The 16,805-nt window shown below is 43.1% G+C and overlaps 1 protein-coding gene across 1 annotated transcript in view; it reads right to left on the reverse strand.

Annotated features, from left to right (window-relative positions):
• prmt3 (protein arginine methyltransferase 3) overlaps positions 1–16,805 on the reverse strand; it is a 96,331-nt gene that overhangs the window by 53,454 nt on the left and 26,072 nt on the right. Inside the window, exon 11 of the mRNA NM_001140336.1 lies at positions 5,072–5,150. Within this exon, the coding sequence (NP_001133808.1) occupies positions 5,072–5,150 (79 nt within the window). The remainder of the gene's footprint in view (positions 1–5,071; positions 5,151–16,805) is intronic.

Below are 16,805 nucleotides of genomic sequence, written 5' to 3' on the forward strand. Positions count from 1 at the left end.
GTAGACTGTACATGACACACCGACTGGCGGGAAGCTACGAACAGCAGAATGTCTCGTTTTTATTGCAGCAAATGCTGTCCACTGTAGAACTCATTGTGAAATCCATGGACGTGGATTGCTTTGGTGCTAAAAATGGATACATGCACATTATTTTAAAAAGAAAGGAAAGATGACAGGAAAACAGTAGTATGTAGTTGAGTAGGATGGCAAGAAAGTAAGACCCGGAAAGATGTTCAAGACTCCAGCCAACCAAGCCATAGACTGTTCTCACTGCTTCCACGCGGCAAGCGGTACCGGAGCATCAAGTCTGACACCAACAGGCTCCTGAACAGCTTCTAACCCCAAGCCATAAGACTGCTAAATAGCTAACAAAATGTCTACACTGACTATCTGCATTGACCCTTCTATTTTATACAAAAATGTGCACTCCATGCACACTCAATCTATGAACATTTTACATACTCACACTGACACTCCAACACACTTAATTTGCGCACATACATAACACGCACACACATTCATTCTGACTCTACACAAGCACACACTCACATACAGTACAATCATCCTATTCGCTGCTGCTACTCTGTTTATAATATATCCTGATGCCTAGTTACCTTACCCCAATACATACTGTATCTAACCCTACCACTCCAGTATCCCTGCACATTGTAAATATGGTATTGGCAGTGGCCCTGGAAGTGATCCTATATATAGCTTACTTGCTTTCTCGTGTTCTTCTTATTTCTATTTTTCATGTGTTTTTGTTCTAGTACTACTGCATTGTTGGAAAAGATCAACCAAGAAAGGCATATCACTGTACTGGTGCACATGACAATAAAAACTTGAATTCCAGAAAAAACATAACACCTTCTCAGTGTAGAAAAACATACTGTAAATGTAAAAAGTGTGTAAATGGGATAACAGAATGAGATACATATCCAGGCAGTAACTAGCTCATGTTTGTCAATACAACTGTGTATGTCAGACTTACTGAGTGCGTGAACAGTCGCGGGTTGGACCGAGTTGATATTGTTCGCTAGTGAGAGTGCAAGACCAAGACAAGCAGGCAATAGTCATACATTGAGAGATGTGTCCGGCAATGTTTTAATTGTCATTTTTATATCTGCCTAAAAGCAGACAATTACCTTCTACGGGAAACACTCGGCAAAGGTCAAGTTCGATGTTGTGGTGATAATTTGAAGTTTTATTTTTTGACAATGCTCATATAAGATGTTATGGCACTTAATAATAAACTATTATCCTGCACTTCATGTATTCCCCTAACACTGTCTCTCCGCCAGCACGCACGCACACACACGCCAGCACGCACGCACGCACGCACGAACACACAGTATTTCTCTCATTTATTCATGCGACAAGGCCACAGAAGAGAATCATACAGTGACAGAAGAAACCTTGTACAGACTGTTCTGTCTCTGACTACCAGTAACCGAAAGGTTGCTGGAAGGAATCCCCGGGCTGACAAGGTAAAAATCTGTTGTTCTGCCCCTGAGCAAGGCAGTTAACCCACTGTTCCCCGGGGGCCGAAGACATGGATGTCGATTAAGGCAACCCCCCGCACCTCTCTGATTCAGAGGGGGTTGGGTTAAATTTGGATGACACATTTCAGTTGAATACATTCAGTTGGACTGACTAGGTATCCCCCTTTCCCATCTCAACAGGCTTGTATTTCTGGGGCTGCGTCCCTATGTTGGAGAGATTTCCAAGCTTTCAGAGGAGATTCTGTGGCAATCACCATAGCAAGTTCGAGAACCTTAGAGCTCAATTCAACCTAACCTGCATTGCAGAATAGCACATATTAGCAAATGAACATACTCCCCTCCCCATGGTCAATAATACAAGCTATCCACCTCATTTTCAAACGTTGCTATGGGCACAGCCAAACAACGGAAGTGATGGATTCCACTTCCGCTTTACTTCTCTAATGCAGTTTGTCGGTGGAAAACTTGCCAGTAAATTATTTGAAAGAGTCAATTTAGAGAGTATAAAAGTCAAGTAAACAAGTATAAGTGTAATTTTATACTTAATTTGTTCGCTAATGTTAGCTAGACTTACTAGTAGGCAAGTTCTGTTGTGATAATGTTAGTTGTGTTGTGTCAGAAACAGGAAGACTCTGAATGGATGGTGACAGCTATGTGATGAGTGTCTCACGGGCTCCTCTGATTGGCTCTTCAGCCACAGTGACACCTGCCACTCACACCACCACCCACGACGACAGATTTGTCACTTAATTTTTCCCTGATTACTGGAGCAAGTTAGTAATTATAAGGGCCAAGTGAGAGGAGGGGGATGCTGATTGGGCAGGAATGGAACAGGCCTGAAAAATAAAGGGGAGAGAGAAAAAGAGAAAGAGAGGGTGGGAGAGAAAGGAGGGGGGTGAGAGAAGAAAATAGGAAAAATGCAAGGGAGGAGGGATGCTGTACTGTAGACGGAGAGAGAGAGCGAGAAAGAGAACGAGTCGGGGGGGTACACAGGCATCCCCAGATTCATGGTTTTGACATCTGTGTCCTTCTCGACTCGCTGCTCACAGCCCGTTTGGGGGTGGGGGGGTATGGGTAGACGGACAAAAAAGATCCCTTATCCCTTGACGCTGGACGACTCTGGTGAATGGGGATACATTTAAGGATGAAGATGAGGTTAATGTGCTGGGTAGAATGAGGGAACTTCTGAAACACACGAATGTAAAAACACACACACCGCAGCACAGGAGATAGAGAAATAACACGCATGAAGACACACACGCCCATCAGTGAGTTATAGTGAAATAAGAAACCCCAAAAATGAGAGAATGCTTGACAAATAATGACTTCCAACCAAGAGAAATCAGAGAAGGTGGGGATTCAGTATCTTACCTATACTATTTATCCCTCATTCTTTCTTTCTTTTTTCCCTCTGCTCCCCTCATCTGGCTCTGCCCCCTCTTTCCTCTTCATCTCGTTCCATCCCTCTCTCTGACCTCTCATTTTCTCAATTTCTACCCTCATCTTAATCTCTCTTTCCTTCTCTCTCTCTCTCTCTAGTCTGCACCCTCTTCTCCCCACCCTTTTTTCTTCCTGCTCCCCCCTCTCCCCCCTCCGTCCTTCCCTCTCCAGGTGTGACCTTTCTGCTGTCCCTGACAGCCAGTAAAAGGCAGTGTTTCAGAACTACTCCTGTGTCAGGCCCCTGTTTGTCACAAATCATTAAGCCTGGCCAGTGACAGACAGCAGCTGACCCTGAATATCCATATGCTCTCTCACACACACCAGTGCGTGCACATGCTGGCATGGGCTACACACATGCGGTAAAAAGCACAAAAACACACAGGCAGAAAAGCAGTGAAATACTGTACTGTGTACCATCTGCCATCATGTGTACACACTAGAGCTGGGCGATATGGACAAAAACTCTTCTCAAAAAATTTAGCCATTTTGCTTGATAACGATAAATACAACGATTTGTTTCACTTTTAATGCACAGTTAATTTCCATTAGCGGCAGGGTTCTAGACTAACCTTTTCCAGTGCCTTTAAGAAGTAAGACAACTGAGATGGTATGGTTTAAAAAATAAGTTAGCTATTTCATCTAACATGTCCAGAGAATGCATGATTTATATTTTGATATGCAACCTGTTCAAATAGGATCCAGAATGGTCCAATTTATTTTTGACTCTTTAAGCGTGATTTGTCCGTGATGGTGAGTGATGAAAAATCTGCGCACCGGAACAAAGTTCCTCGGTAGTCGTCGAGTCCCACAGTCTGTTGACAGATGCTACGCTACAATACCAGTTATGTTATGCGTTTCTGTCCACAAGAGAATACTTTCAGCATTGCTCATTCAGTACGCAAATCGAGAGGAAGAAAAAAAATTGTGACAAGAAAAGTTGCTTCGGTAATTGTTTTATTTTTATTTATTTTACCTTAATTTAACTAGGCAAGTCAGTTAAGCACAAATTCTTATTTTCAATGACGGCCTAGGAACAGTGGGTTAATTGCCTTGTTCAGGGGCAGAACGACAGATTTGTACCTTGTCAGCTCGGGGATTCGAACTTGCAACCTTTCGGTTACTAGTCCAACGCTCTAACCACTAGGCTACACTGCCGCCCCAAAGACGTAAGACGAAGACAATGTTGGTGTCTAGTTTTCGATTTATCGTCCCTGCTCTAGTGTGCTTACACACACAAAAAAAACTTTGCAATGCATCAACTGCTGTGGTTTTGCGCTTCAGTAAAAAATAAAGCAAGTGATTTCTCCTATAATTTAAAACTACAGTTGCTCCACTTTTCACCCTTTTTCTAATTTAAATCGATACACAGTAAAATGCAAAGTGGCATGCACAGCCGGAGATAAGGCTCTGGAGACAGGTACACACTATCAAATGTTGTAAATGTACATATAAAACCACACTGAACTGGCATTGGATGGCTACTGCCTTCTACTGCACTTCCTACAGGGGGCATTCGGTGGACCAGTGGAACAATACTGAAGTGTGCGCGGTGTGGTGTGTGGGTGTGTGCGCGTGTCCATGCATGTGTTTGCATCCATGTCCATGTGTCCATAAAAGAAAAACAAGCTGCCTGATAGCTCTGCTCAGTCATTGAGGTCATATGACGGTCATGCAACGTCTAATGCCATTTTAAGCTCCACCCACAATATCATCAACCACAACAGATAGGGCAACAGAGAGAGACCGTAAAAAACCTGATCTAGCATATTAAGTGTTTATGTTGTTTGTTTCTTTGTTTTTTTGGAGGGGGGGGGGTCTTCTTACTGTATATACTGTACATATACAGTAGGGTATAGGGTCGTTCTATATGAATTCAATCACTTTTTGACTGACAATCATTTGATGTGATGTGATTTTCCTCCTTAGTAGCTTGGGTTAATGTCCCTATTCAATCACTAAGACCAGCGGGCTGTATAGAACCATCAAATGTGCATCGTTCTTTTATTGTCCATTTGTATTGTTCTTGTCCTTTTCTTAAATGCCATTTTAAAAAGTGTACATGATAGTGCAACACATTTTTCCCAAGGGGAGAAATTAAGTAAGGTACATTGTGTGTGCTCGTGACTCACCTGAGCCCCCCTCGGCCAGATAGAGGTCTCTGGCATAGAGAACCGAATCCAGCATTGACTCAAACAGCAGGAAGTAACCCTTGAAGAGAGAGAGGACAGATCAGTACAATACAATGGTCAGGGAGACATACATCGGAGGGTTGCTGTCAATATCTCAGGTGCCACCTACTACCGATGTGCCCTCGAGCAAGGCATTTAACTCCAGAGTTGACCCTGTGCTGCTCGCAGACTGTAATGTGAGTACCGTAAATTGCGGACTATAAGCCGCAACCTTTTTCCCACGCTTTGAACCCCGCGGCTTAAACAATGACGCGGCTAATATATGGATTTTTCCCACTTTCAATTTTTTTTTTTCGAAAAAAAAAGTAAACTACTTTCTGTGACGTGCTCAGTTTTTTGCCGGCATGAAGCTTTCATTAGACCAATGAAATTGCCGAAACAGGTTAATGTCAAACAACTTTTTGGTTTACTGTTCAGATTAAATCGAGCGCTCTCAAACTTCCCATCATTCTGATTACGGTAGTCTTTTGTCACCCTCATCATGGAAAAGACGCGGAGAAATGCATATGATGCAGCTTTCAAGTTGAAGGCGATTGATCTGGCTGTTGGAAAAGGAAATAGAGCTGCTGCACGGGAGCTTGGTCTTAATGAGTCGATGATAAGACGTTGGAAACAGCAGCGTGAGGAATTGACTCAGTGCAAAAAGATAACTAAAGCTTACTGCAATTTTTTTTTTTTTTACAAGCCGTGTTTCGTTAAAGCCTATTTATTTTTGTTACAAGCCGTGTTTCGTTAAAGCCTGTGTAAAGTTAATTTGTTTCAATGTACCGGTAGGCACCTGCGGCTTATAGACATGTGTGGCTTATTTATGTTCAAAATAATATTATTTTTTTTATTCAGTGGGTGCGGCTTAGATTCAGGTGCGCTTAATAGTCCGAATATTACGGTAATTGTGTGGTGGGGATGGGTACTGTGACAGCAAGTTCTAACACATTTCCGTTTTCTCTGTATAATGGATCAATTAAGATTTGATTGTCTATTTCATATGATCAAGTCACGTCTTGAATTATATTCCGCTCTGGTGATTTTAAACATGGGAAAATATAGTCGAGCAAGCAACTGCAATTGAAATTCGAGGTGAGATTTAAATAACTTAATATAATAAAAATGTGACCAACTACTATCAGGTTTGGGCAAAGGTTGATAAGAGTTTTCTTAATATATGGCGTTGGTGTTTAACGTCAGGTCATCACCATCTGTGGTTAGTTTTGGTCACAATATTTTGTTTGGGTTAAGAGCGTAGTGTAGGCGTCCATCTGCATAAGAAAAGGAAAATACAAAGAAAAGACCTGAAGTATTTTGAAAACTCTGGGGGGTGTTTTGTTAAGAGGACATTTTACACCAAATCAAGACATGGAAATGGTTACAGAATTGTACCGCAACACTCTGCATCCAGGTATGAAGCTCTTATTATTAGTGTCTGTCTGAACACATGCACTGTTTCCATAGCTATCAGAGTAAGCTGGCTGGTTAGCTATATTGCTGTGTAACAGCCAACCGAAACCAGCACATTTTTATATTCAAAGTTAGCAACTAGCTAGCTACTAACGTTATTTAACTGTAATAAACTTCGTTTTTTTTTTTTTTAATTGCAGGTTAGCTTGCCATTTTGGCTAGTTAGCAAAAACAAACTAGCTTGCAAGCTAGCTAACAAAGATGCTAGGTCTAACGTTAGACAGGCTAGAGTAGCTACAATAACTGTTCTTCCTTTTTTGTATTAGCTAATGATGCTTTTTTGTTTTCATGATGAGCAGTTGATCAGCTGAATGCCAAGTAATAGAGATTGCAGTAAGAGCGACAAAAGATCCGTTATTCCCATTAAGACTTAGACCAGTTCCACATCCTAAAATGTTCACAAGGATTTTGATGCATGTTACTTCTGTCAAGCCATTTTTCAAATATTGTTATCAGAATGGTAATGTGGGTCACAGTTCTCAAAATAAATTATTGAAGTGATTGGAAGTCACATGCCAACACATAACAAGCAATAGACTGACAGTAGTGAGAAATATAAATGGTTTCAGTCGTGTGATTCTATTAAAACCACCAGTTGACTTTCATTGGTAATACACCACACTGACTTTATCTTCTCCAACATACACTGTGTATACCAAACATTAGGAACGCCTTCCTAATATTGATATCTCCTCCCCTTCCATCTACACTGAATGAAGTGGATTTAACAAGTACATCAATAAGGTATCATAGCTTTCACCTGGTCAGTCTATGCCATGGAAAGAGCTTAATCTTAATGCTCTGTATACTCAGTGTATATACACTGGACCGAAAGAGAGAAGCATCAGATACCATAAACAGAGCAGAGGGAACTCAAAAAACTAAAAAGGCATGCCAGAGACAGATTAGTTTATACATGTGAAGCAATCCATACATTTGTAAATGCAGTACTCGGTTCTGAAAAGATAAGCCTCATACAAGGAATTTTAATGATTTGTAACATGGAGATTAAGTGTTGAATACCTTTTGTAAATTAGGCAGAGTAACATTTTGTCTATATTCCACAGACTTTGGTCAGTCATGTGAAATCAAATTTTATTTTTCATATACACATATTTAGCAGATGTTATTGCGGGTGTAGCAAAATGCAATAGTATCTAACAATTCACAACAATACACACACAAATCGAAAAGTAAAATAACAGAATTAAGAAATATAAATATTAGGACAAGCAATTTCAGAGTGGCATTGACTAAAATACAGAATAGAATAGAATAGAATACATACATATGAGATGAGTAAAGCAGTATTTAACCATAATTAAAGTGGCCAGTGATTCCATGTCTATGAATATAGGGCAGCAGCCTCTAAGGTGCAGGGTTGAGTAACCGGGTGGTAGCCGGCTAGTGATGGCTATTTAGCAGTCTGATGGCCTTGAGATTGAAAAACAGCTTATGTCCCTCGATCCCAGCTTTGATTCACCTGTACTGACCTCGCCTTCTGGATGATAGCGGGATAAACAGGCAGTGGCTCAGGTGGTTGTTGTCTTTGATAATCTTTTTGGCCTTCCTGTGACATCGGGTGCTGTAGGTGTCCTGGAGGGCTGGTAATTTTCCCCTGGTGATGCATTGGGCAGACCGCACCACCTTCTGGAGAGCCCTGCGGTTGCGGGCGGTGCAGTTGCCATACCAGGTGTTGATACAGCCCGACAGGATGCTCTCAATAGTGCATTTGTAAAAGTTTGTGACGGTTTTATGTGACAAGCCAAATTTCTTCAGCCTCCTGATGTTGAAGAGGCGCTGTTGAGCCTTCTTCACCGCACTGTTTGTGTGGGTGGACCATTTCAGATCGTTAGTGATGTGTACGCCGAGGAACTTGAAGCTTTCCACCTGCTCCACTGCGGTCCCATCGATGTGGATAGGGGCGTGCTTCCTCTGCTGTTTCCATGATCAGCTCCTTTGTTTTGTCGACATTGAGTGAGAAGTTATTTACCTGGCACCACACTCCCAGGGCCCTCACCTCCTCTCTGTAGGTTGTCTCGTCATTGTTGGTAATCAGGCCTACTACTGTTGTGTCGTCTGCAAACTTGATGATTGAGTTGGAGGCGCAGGGCCCCTGTGTTGAGGATCAGCGAAGTGGATGATGTTTCCTACCTTCACCACCTGGGGGGCAGCCCGTCAGGAAGTCCAGGACCCAGTTGCACAGGGCGAGGTTCAGACCCAGGGCCTCAAGCTTATTGATGAGCTTGGAGAGCACTATGGTGAGGAACGCTGAGCTATAGTCAATGAACAGCATTCTTAAATAAGTATTCCTCTTGTCCAGATGGGATAGGGCAGTGTGCAGTGCGATGGTGATTGCATCGTCTGTGGATCTATTTGGGTGGTAAGCAAATTTAAGTGGGTCTAGGGTGTCAGGTAAGGTAGTCTCTCAAAGCACTTCATGATGACAGAAGTGAGTGCTACGGGGCGATAGTAATTTAGTTCAGTTACCTTTGCTTTCTTGGGTACAGGAACAATGGTGGACATCTTGAAGCAAGTGGGGACAGCAGACTGGGATAGGGAGAGATTGAATATGTCCGTAAACACTCCAGCCAGCTCTGATAATGCGGCTAGGGATGCTGTCTGGGCAGGCAGCCTTGCGAGGGTTAACATGCTTAAAATGTGTTACTCACGCCGTCCACGGAGGAGAGCCCACAGTCCATGGTAGCGGGCCGCGTCGGTGGCACTGTGTTATCCTCAAAGCGGGCAAAGAAGGTGTTTAGCTTTTCCGGAAGCAAGACGTCGGTATCCGCGACGTGGCTGGTTATCCCTTTGTAGTCTGTGATTGTCTGTAGACCCTGCCACATACGTCCCGTGTCAGAGCCGTTGAATATCGACTCCACTTTCTCTCTATACTGACGTTTTGCCTGTTTGAATGCCTTACGGAGGGAATAACTACAGTGTTTGTATTCGGCCATATTCCCAGTCACCTTGCCATGGTTAAATGCAGTGGTTCCACTTTCAGTTTTGCGTGAATGCTGGCATCTATCCACAGTGGCTGGTTAGGGTAGGTTTTAATAGTCACAGTGGGTACAACATCTCCTACACACTTTCTGATAAAGTCAGTCACCATATCCATGCATTCGTCAATATTAGAGGCTACCCGGAACATATCTCAGACCCCGTGATCAAAACAATCTTGAAGTGTGGATTCCGATTGCACAGACCAGTGTTGAATAATCCTTAGCACGGGTACTTCCTGTTTGAGTTTCTGCCTATAAGGGAGAGCGGGGGAGGGCCTTGTAGGCATTTCGAAAAGCTGAGTAGCAGTGGTCTAATGTTCTCAGAGAGAGTGCAACAGTCAATGAGTTTGTAGAACTTCGGTAGTGTTTTCCTCAAATTTTCTTTGTTAAAATCCCTAGCTACAATAAATGCAGCCTCAGGATATGTGGTTTCCAGTTTGCATAAAGTCCAGTGAAGTTCTTTGAGGACCGTCGTGGTATCGGCTTGAGGGGGAATATACACAGCTGTGACCATAACCGAAGAGAATTCTCTTGGGGTGTAATATGGTCGGCATTTGATTGAGAGGTATTCTAGGTCGGGTGAACAAAAGGACTTGAATTCCTGTATGTTATCACAATCACACCATCAGTGTTTTAATCATGAAACATACACCCCCGCCTTACTTCTTCCCAAAGAGTTCTTTATTCCTGTATGCGCTATATACTGAGAACGCAGCTGGATGTAGGAACAAAGACAGTATATCCCGAGAAATACTCTGTTTCACGGAAACATGGCTATTACAATCCTTAATGTCTCTCTGGAAGGAGATTCTCTTCCTGAGCTCGTCTACCTTATTATCCAGAGACTGAACATTAGCAAGTAATATACTTGGAAGCAGTGGATGGTGTGCATGCCTCCTGAGTCGGACTAAAAGTTCACTCCGAATACTTCTCCGCCGGCGGTATTTTGGATCAACCTCTGAAATCAGTTAAATTGCTCTGGGTGGTACGAACGAAGGATCCAATTCGTGAAAGTCGTATTGCCGGTGAGTTACCGCCGTTCTGATATCCCAAAATTATTTCCGGCTGTATATAACAAAACATTTCCTGGGCTAATAATGTAAGAAATAACACCTAGGCCTCCCGGGTGGCGCAGTGGTCTAAGGCACTGCATCACAGTGCTAGCTGTGCCACCAGAGAGTCTGGGTTCGAGTCCATGCTCAGTCGCAGCCGGCCGCGACCAAGAGGCCCAAGGGGCGGCGCACAACTGGCCCAGCGTCGTCTGGGTTAGGGAGGGTTTGGCCGGTAGGGATATCCTTGTCTCATTGCGCACTAGCGACTCCTGTGGCGGGCCGGGCGCAGTGCACGCTGACCAGGTCGCCAGGTGTACGATGTTTCCTCCAACATATTGGTGCGGCTGGCTTCCGGGTTGGATGGGCATTGTGTCAAGAAGCAGTACGGCTTGGTTGGGTTGTGTTTCGAAGGATGCATGGCTCTCGACCTTCGCCTCTCCCGAGTCCGTACAGGAGTTGCAGCGATGAGACAAGACGTAACTACTATCCTTAATGTCTCTCTGGAAGGAGAGTCTCTTCCTGAGCTCGTCTCTTCCTGAGCTCGTCTCTTCCTGAGCTCGTCTAGCCCAGATACTACGAAATTGGGGAGAAAAAAGGGGTAAAAAAAAAATATATATATAAATATATATATATAAATATATAAATATAAATATATATAAATATATATATAAATATATATATATAAATATAAATATATAAAATATATATAAATATATAATTAAATATAAATATATATATATAACACACAAAGGAGCTAAAAGCAGAGCTGCCCTATCTGTCGGCGCCATCTTGCACATTGCTTAAATGTATTACTCACGTCGGCCACAGAGAACAACAGCCCACAGTCCTTGGGAGCGGGCCGCGATGGTGGCACTGTGTTATTCTCAAAGTGGGCGAAGAAGGTATTTAGCTTGTCTGGGAGCAAGACGTCAGTGTCCACGACGTGGCTGTTTTTCCCTTTGTAATCCGTGATTGTCTGTAGTCCCTCCCACATATGTATTGTGTCTGAGCCGATGAATTGCGACTCCACTTTGTCTCTATACTGACATTTTGCCTGTTTGATTGCCTTACGGATGGAATAACTACAGTTTGTATTCAACCATATTACCAGTTACCTACTTAAATGCAGTGGTTCACACTTTCAGTTTTGCGTGAATGCTGCCATCTATCCATGTCACTGCACTGGGGGTGTGTGAGGGGAATACTACTGATACCAGCACATCTCTTATCTGAACTACATGATAAACGAAAGATGCAACAATTTCAATCAGATAATAATATGAGTATGTAAGAAATCTAGAGTAGTGCATTACTTTGCATGCACACCTAATAATAATTTAAGAAACACTTAAGTCAAATAAATATGTACAATATGTACAGGAGCTCTCATACTATGCTGCCATTACAGCACCATGGCAACCCTCGACAAAATATTTCAAGGCAGAAAATAACCAACCAAAAGTATAAGAAATCAACATATTTATTTAAGAGTGGGAGGGGGTTACTAATTGTAATTGTATGACCCTCTTTCCTTCCCACACTCGTCGTGGAGCACTCGCCACGTTCCCTGCTATTCAGAAGTCCCGTGTCAAGGGGAAGGTCTGACCCTGGCGTGGCCCTGTGTTCAGCTCCACTACATAGCACATTAGCCCGGGTATTATTCCATTATTACATCTTGTTGGCTTCATCCTTACTGGTGTGCACTGCTGACAAATGGCTTTTTTACCCAGCCAGCCTGCAACCCTTCCTATAGGCCTAACTCCTCCTCTTTTGGCTCGGTTCCAACTCAACCCCTAGATCCTTTACTGTTGCCCTTTGCTGTAAATAATATGGGTGTAACTCACCCTTGCCCTCCAAAAGGCCATAATGCTTTCATCCAGATCTTCAAACAGTAAAGAGGTGGATAGATGAAAGCAATATGGCCTCAGGGAGGGCAAAGTGGCGCAATCCCCATATTGCTTACACCAATCCAGTCCTTTCAGATCTGGGCATACCAAAGGGTAGGAGCTCAGGAAAGGGGCTAGGGCCAGAACCTCTTTGAGAGAAGGAAAGAAGGAAGATGAGGAGAGGTGTAGTAGAGGCGCAGAGAAAGTGAGAGAGAGAGCAAGCGAGATGGCTTCGGCCCGCTGCATAATAATTCACAGATGATTATTCAAATGAAGACAACCTTTCAGCAGAAAGAGGAGAGAAGATAAGGGGGTGACAAACTACAATCGCCACCATCTCATGGCCCATGGATGAACTGAAAAGATAATGATTGCCTCCGAATTCAAAGTAGCGTTAGGGTCTACATTGGTCCCCCCTGCCCAACAGTAACACGTTATTTTCCACTCCAGAACCAAAGTCCATATCTACTGACTGGCTAACTGTATTAGTCCTGGTCTGTCCTTTTCTCAGAACCAGGTCGTTGTTAAAACGCTCTCGCAACGTATCCCGACCTCGTAATTTAGAGCCCAATTTCACGGGACACTGCCTCACCTGAAGGAGAGGGAAGAGTCGGAGAGGAAGAGAAACGTACGGAAGGAGAGTTACGCCTTCTTTTTTCTCCCATAATGCGTTGGGACAATCCCTTCAAGACTGACAGCGTGACTCACAATCCGACCCCGCTACGCCCTTCTCATATACACACACACTGTTTATTAGCAAAACACAGGATCCATCTCCACGTCACTGCACCGGGGGTGTGTGAGGGGAATACTCACATCTCTTATCTTAACTACACTGAACAAATATATAAACAAAACATGCAACAATTTCAAACATTTTACTGGTTTACCGTTCAAATAAGGAAATCAGTCATTTGAAATAAATTAATTAGACCCGAATCTATGTTGGGCACAGATACTTAAAAACAAATAGGTGTGGATTAGAAAACCAGTAAGTATCTGGTGTGATCACTATTTGCCTCATGCAGCGCAACACATCTCCATCGCATAGAGCTGATCAGGCTGTTGATTGTGGCCTGTGGAATGTTGTCCCACTCGTCAATGGCTGTGCAAAGTTGCTGGATATTGGCAGGAACTGGAACACGATGTCGTACACGTCAATCCAGAGCATGCCTAACATGCTCAATGCGTGACATGTCTGGTGAGTATGCAGAACATTTTCAGCTTCCAGGAATTGTGTACAGATCCTTGCAACATGGGGCCGTGCATTATCATGCTGAAACATGAGGTGATGTCGGTGGATGAATGGAACAACATTGGCCATCAGGATCTCGCCGGGATTCATCGGTGAAGAGCACACTTCTCCAGTATGCCAGTGGCCATTGAAGGTGAGCATTTTCCCACTAAAGTCGGTTACGACACCAAACTGCAGTCAGGTCAAGAGGACGACGAGCACACAGATGAGCTTCCCCGAGACGGTTTCTGACAGTTTGTGCAGAAATTCTTTGGTTGTGCAAACTCACAGTTTCATCAGCTGACTGGGTGTCTAAGCACAGACCATCCCACAGGTGAATAAGCCGAATGTGGAGGCTGGCATGGTTACACGTGGTCTGTGGTTGTGAGGTCGGTTGGATGTACTGCCAAATTCTCTAAAAACAACGTTGGAGGCGGCTTATGGTAGAGAAATTAACATTAAATTCTTTGGCAACAGCTCTATTGGACATTCCTGCAGTCAGCTTGAAAATTGCACGCTCCCTCAAAACAAGAGACATTTGTGGCATTGTGTTGTGTGACAAAACGGCACATTCTAGAGTGGCCTTTAATTGTCCCCAGCACAAGGTGCACCTGTGTAATGATCATGCTGTTTAGTCAGCTTTTTGATATGCCACACCTGTCAGGTGGATGGATTATCTTGGTAAAGGAGAAATGCTCAATAACTAATTTGTACACACAATTTGAGAGAAATAAGCTTTAGTGCTTTTCTGTGGTTGTTCATTTCAGTATAATGTATACCGGGGGCGTAGCCAGAAATGTTTTGGTGGGTGGGCCTCGGTAGGGGTGTAGAGTAATAATTTTTAAATAATAACGTATTGCCTACGCCCCTGACATACTGTACAAAGCTTGATTTGTTGCAATCAATGAGCTTGCTGCACCTTTCTACTGACAATTTGGCCCACTTTTCAGCAGGAAACTGCTCTAATTCTTCAATATTTGAGGGGAGGCCTCCACCAACTGTTGTTTTCAGATCTTGCCATAGGTTTTGGATGTGATTCAGATCTGGACTCCTTGCTGGCCACTCCAGATCAGTCAACCATTCATGGGTGGTTTTTGATGTGTGTGTGGGGTCGTTGTCCTGCTGGAAGACCCACAACCTTCAATGAAGTCCCAGTTTTTAGAAAGTGGGTTGACCATTGGACTACAAAGCACCTGATAATCTAATGATTTCATGATACCTTAAAAACACTGGACAAGGTCGATGTGCTCATTTGAAATAGGGGGGGAACTACCTGTATTTGTCTAAGGAGAAATGCTCATTTTCCATTGCAAAACATTTTGAAAGTTTATCGTTGTGTAATCTCTGTTAAACCAGAAGTAAAATCTCTCATAATTTGGTAAACTGCGTGATTAACTTCTGCGGTCATACTTGCAATTTACATAAGTATTCAGACCCTTTACTCAGTACTTTGTTGAAGCACCTTTGGCAGTGATTATAGCCTTGAGTCTTCCTGGGTATGACAGTACAAGCTTGGCTCACCTGTATTTAGGGGAGTTTCTCCACTTCCTCTCTGCAGATCCTTTGAAGCTCTGTCAGGTAGGATGGGGAGCGTCGATGCACAGCTATTTTCAGGTCTCTCCAGAGATGTTCGATCGGGTTCAAGTCCGGGCTCTGGCTGGGCCACTCAAGGACATTGAGACTTGTCCAAGAGCCACTACTGCGTTGTCTTGGCTGTGTGCTTAGGGTTGTTGTCCTGTTGGAAGGTGAACCTTCGCTCCCAGTCTGAGGTCCTGAGCACTCTGGAGCAGGTTTTCATCAAGGATCTCTCTGTACTTTACTCTGTTTATCTTTCCCTAAATCCCAACTAGTCTCCAAGTCCCTGCCACTGAAAAACATCCCCACGACATGGCGCTGCCACCACCATGCTTCATTGTAGGTATGGTGCCAGGTTTCCTCCAGACGTGACGCTTGGCGTTCAGGCCAAAGAGTTCAATCTTGGTTTAGTCAGACCAGAGAATCTTGTTTTTCATGGTCTGTCCTTTAGGTAACTTTTGGCCAACTCCAAGAGGGATGTCATGTGCCTTTTACTGAGGAGTGACTTTCGTCTGCCATTTCTACAATAAAGGTCTGATTTGTGGAGTGCTGCAGAGATGGTTGTCCTTCTGGAAGGTTCTCCCATCTCCACAGAGAAACTCTGTAGTTTCTCTGTAATCAGAGTGACCAATGTAATCCATTTTAGAATAAGGCTGTAACGTAACAAAATGTGGAAAAAGTCAAGGGGTCTGAATACTTTCCGAAAGCACTGTATATAACGGCCTTTTATGGGGAAAAAAGTTATTCTGATTGGCTGAGCCTGGCTCCCCAGTGGGTGGGCCTATCCCCTCACAGGCCAACCCATGGATGTGCCCCATGGATGTGAAATTGTTGCATGTTGCATTTATATTTTTGTTCAGAATATATTTTGTGTTTAATGTGTTTTATATTTTATTATACAGGGTGCATTTGGAAAAGAGACCTAGGTCTCAAAATGTATTCCATGTCAAAATGAAGGATAAATAAAAAATATATATGTTTCAACTCAATTAGAACAAGTACCTCCCAAATTAATCAATTGTGTCAGTTCTCGCTCTTTAAGTTACATTCATCCTAACTACTAAAAAAGCACTTCTTTACATTTGAAAGTTTTATTTCCAATTAATAATGGCATATAGTGAATATTTCAGTAGGGAGCTTTATTCTCCCATATGCTTCTTACTCATCCATGAGCTTCTCAGCCAGCTCCTAAACCAGCAGGGCTTAAGGTACAGTGAACTAACCAACAGACCAGTTAAACTACAACAGCATTCTCAGTAACGGTTACATAAATGTTTTACATGTGGTTGTTTATCTACCTTAGTTGAACGGACTGACTGAAGTCGCTCTTGATAAGTGTCTGCTAAATTACAAAAATGTAAATGTACCATTGCAAAGCAGGCTGGGTATTATTCTAATGAGTTCTGCCCCAAAAAAACAAGCTCTTTCACCAAACAAAATTTGGTCAGTTAATTTCTACATGAATGAATC

This window comes from Salmo salar, chromosome ssa26 (genome assembly GCF_905237065.1).
Source record: "Salmo salar chromosome ssa26, Ssal_v3.1, whole genome shotgun sequence".
In the NCBI taxonomy this organism is placed as follows: Eukaryota; Metazoa; Chordata; class Actinopteri; order Salmoniformes; family Salmonidae; genus Salmo; species Salmo salar.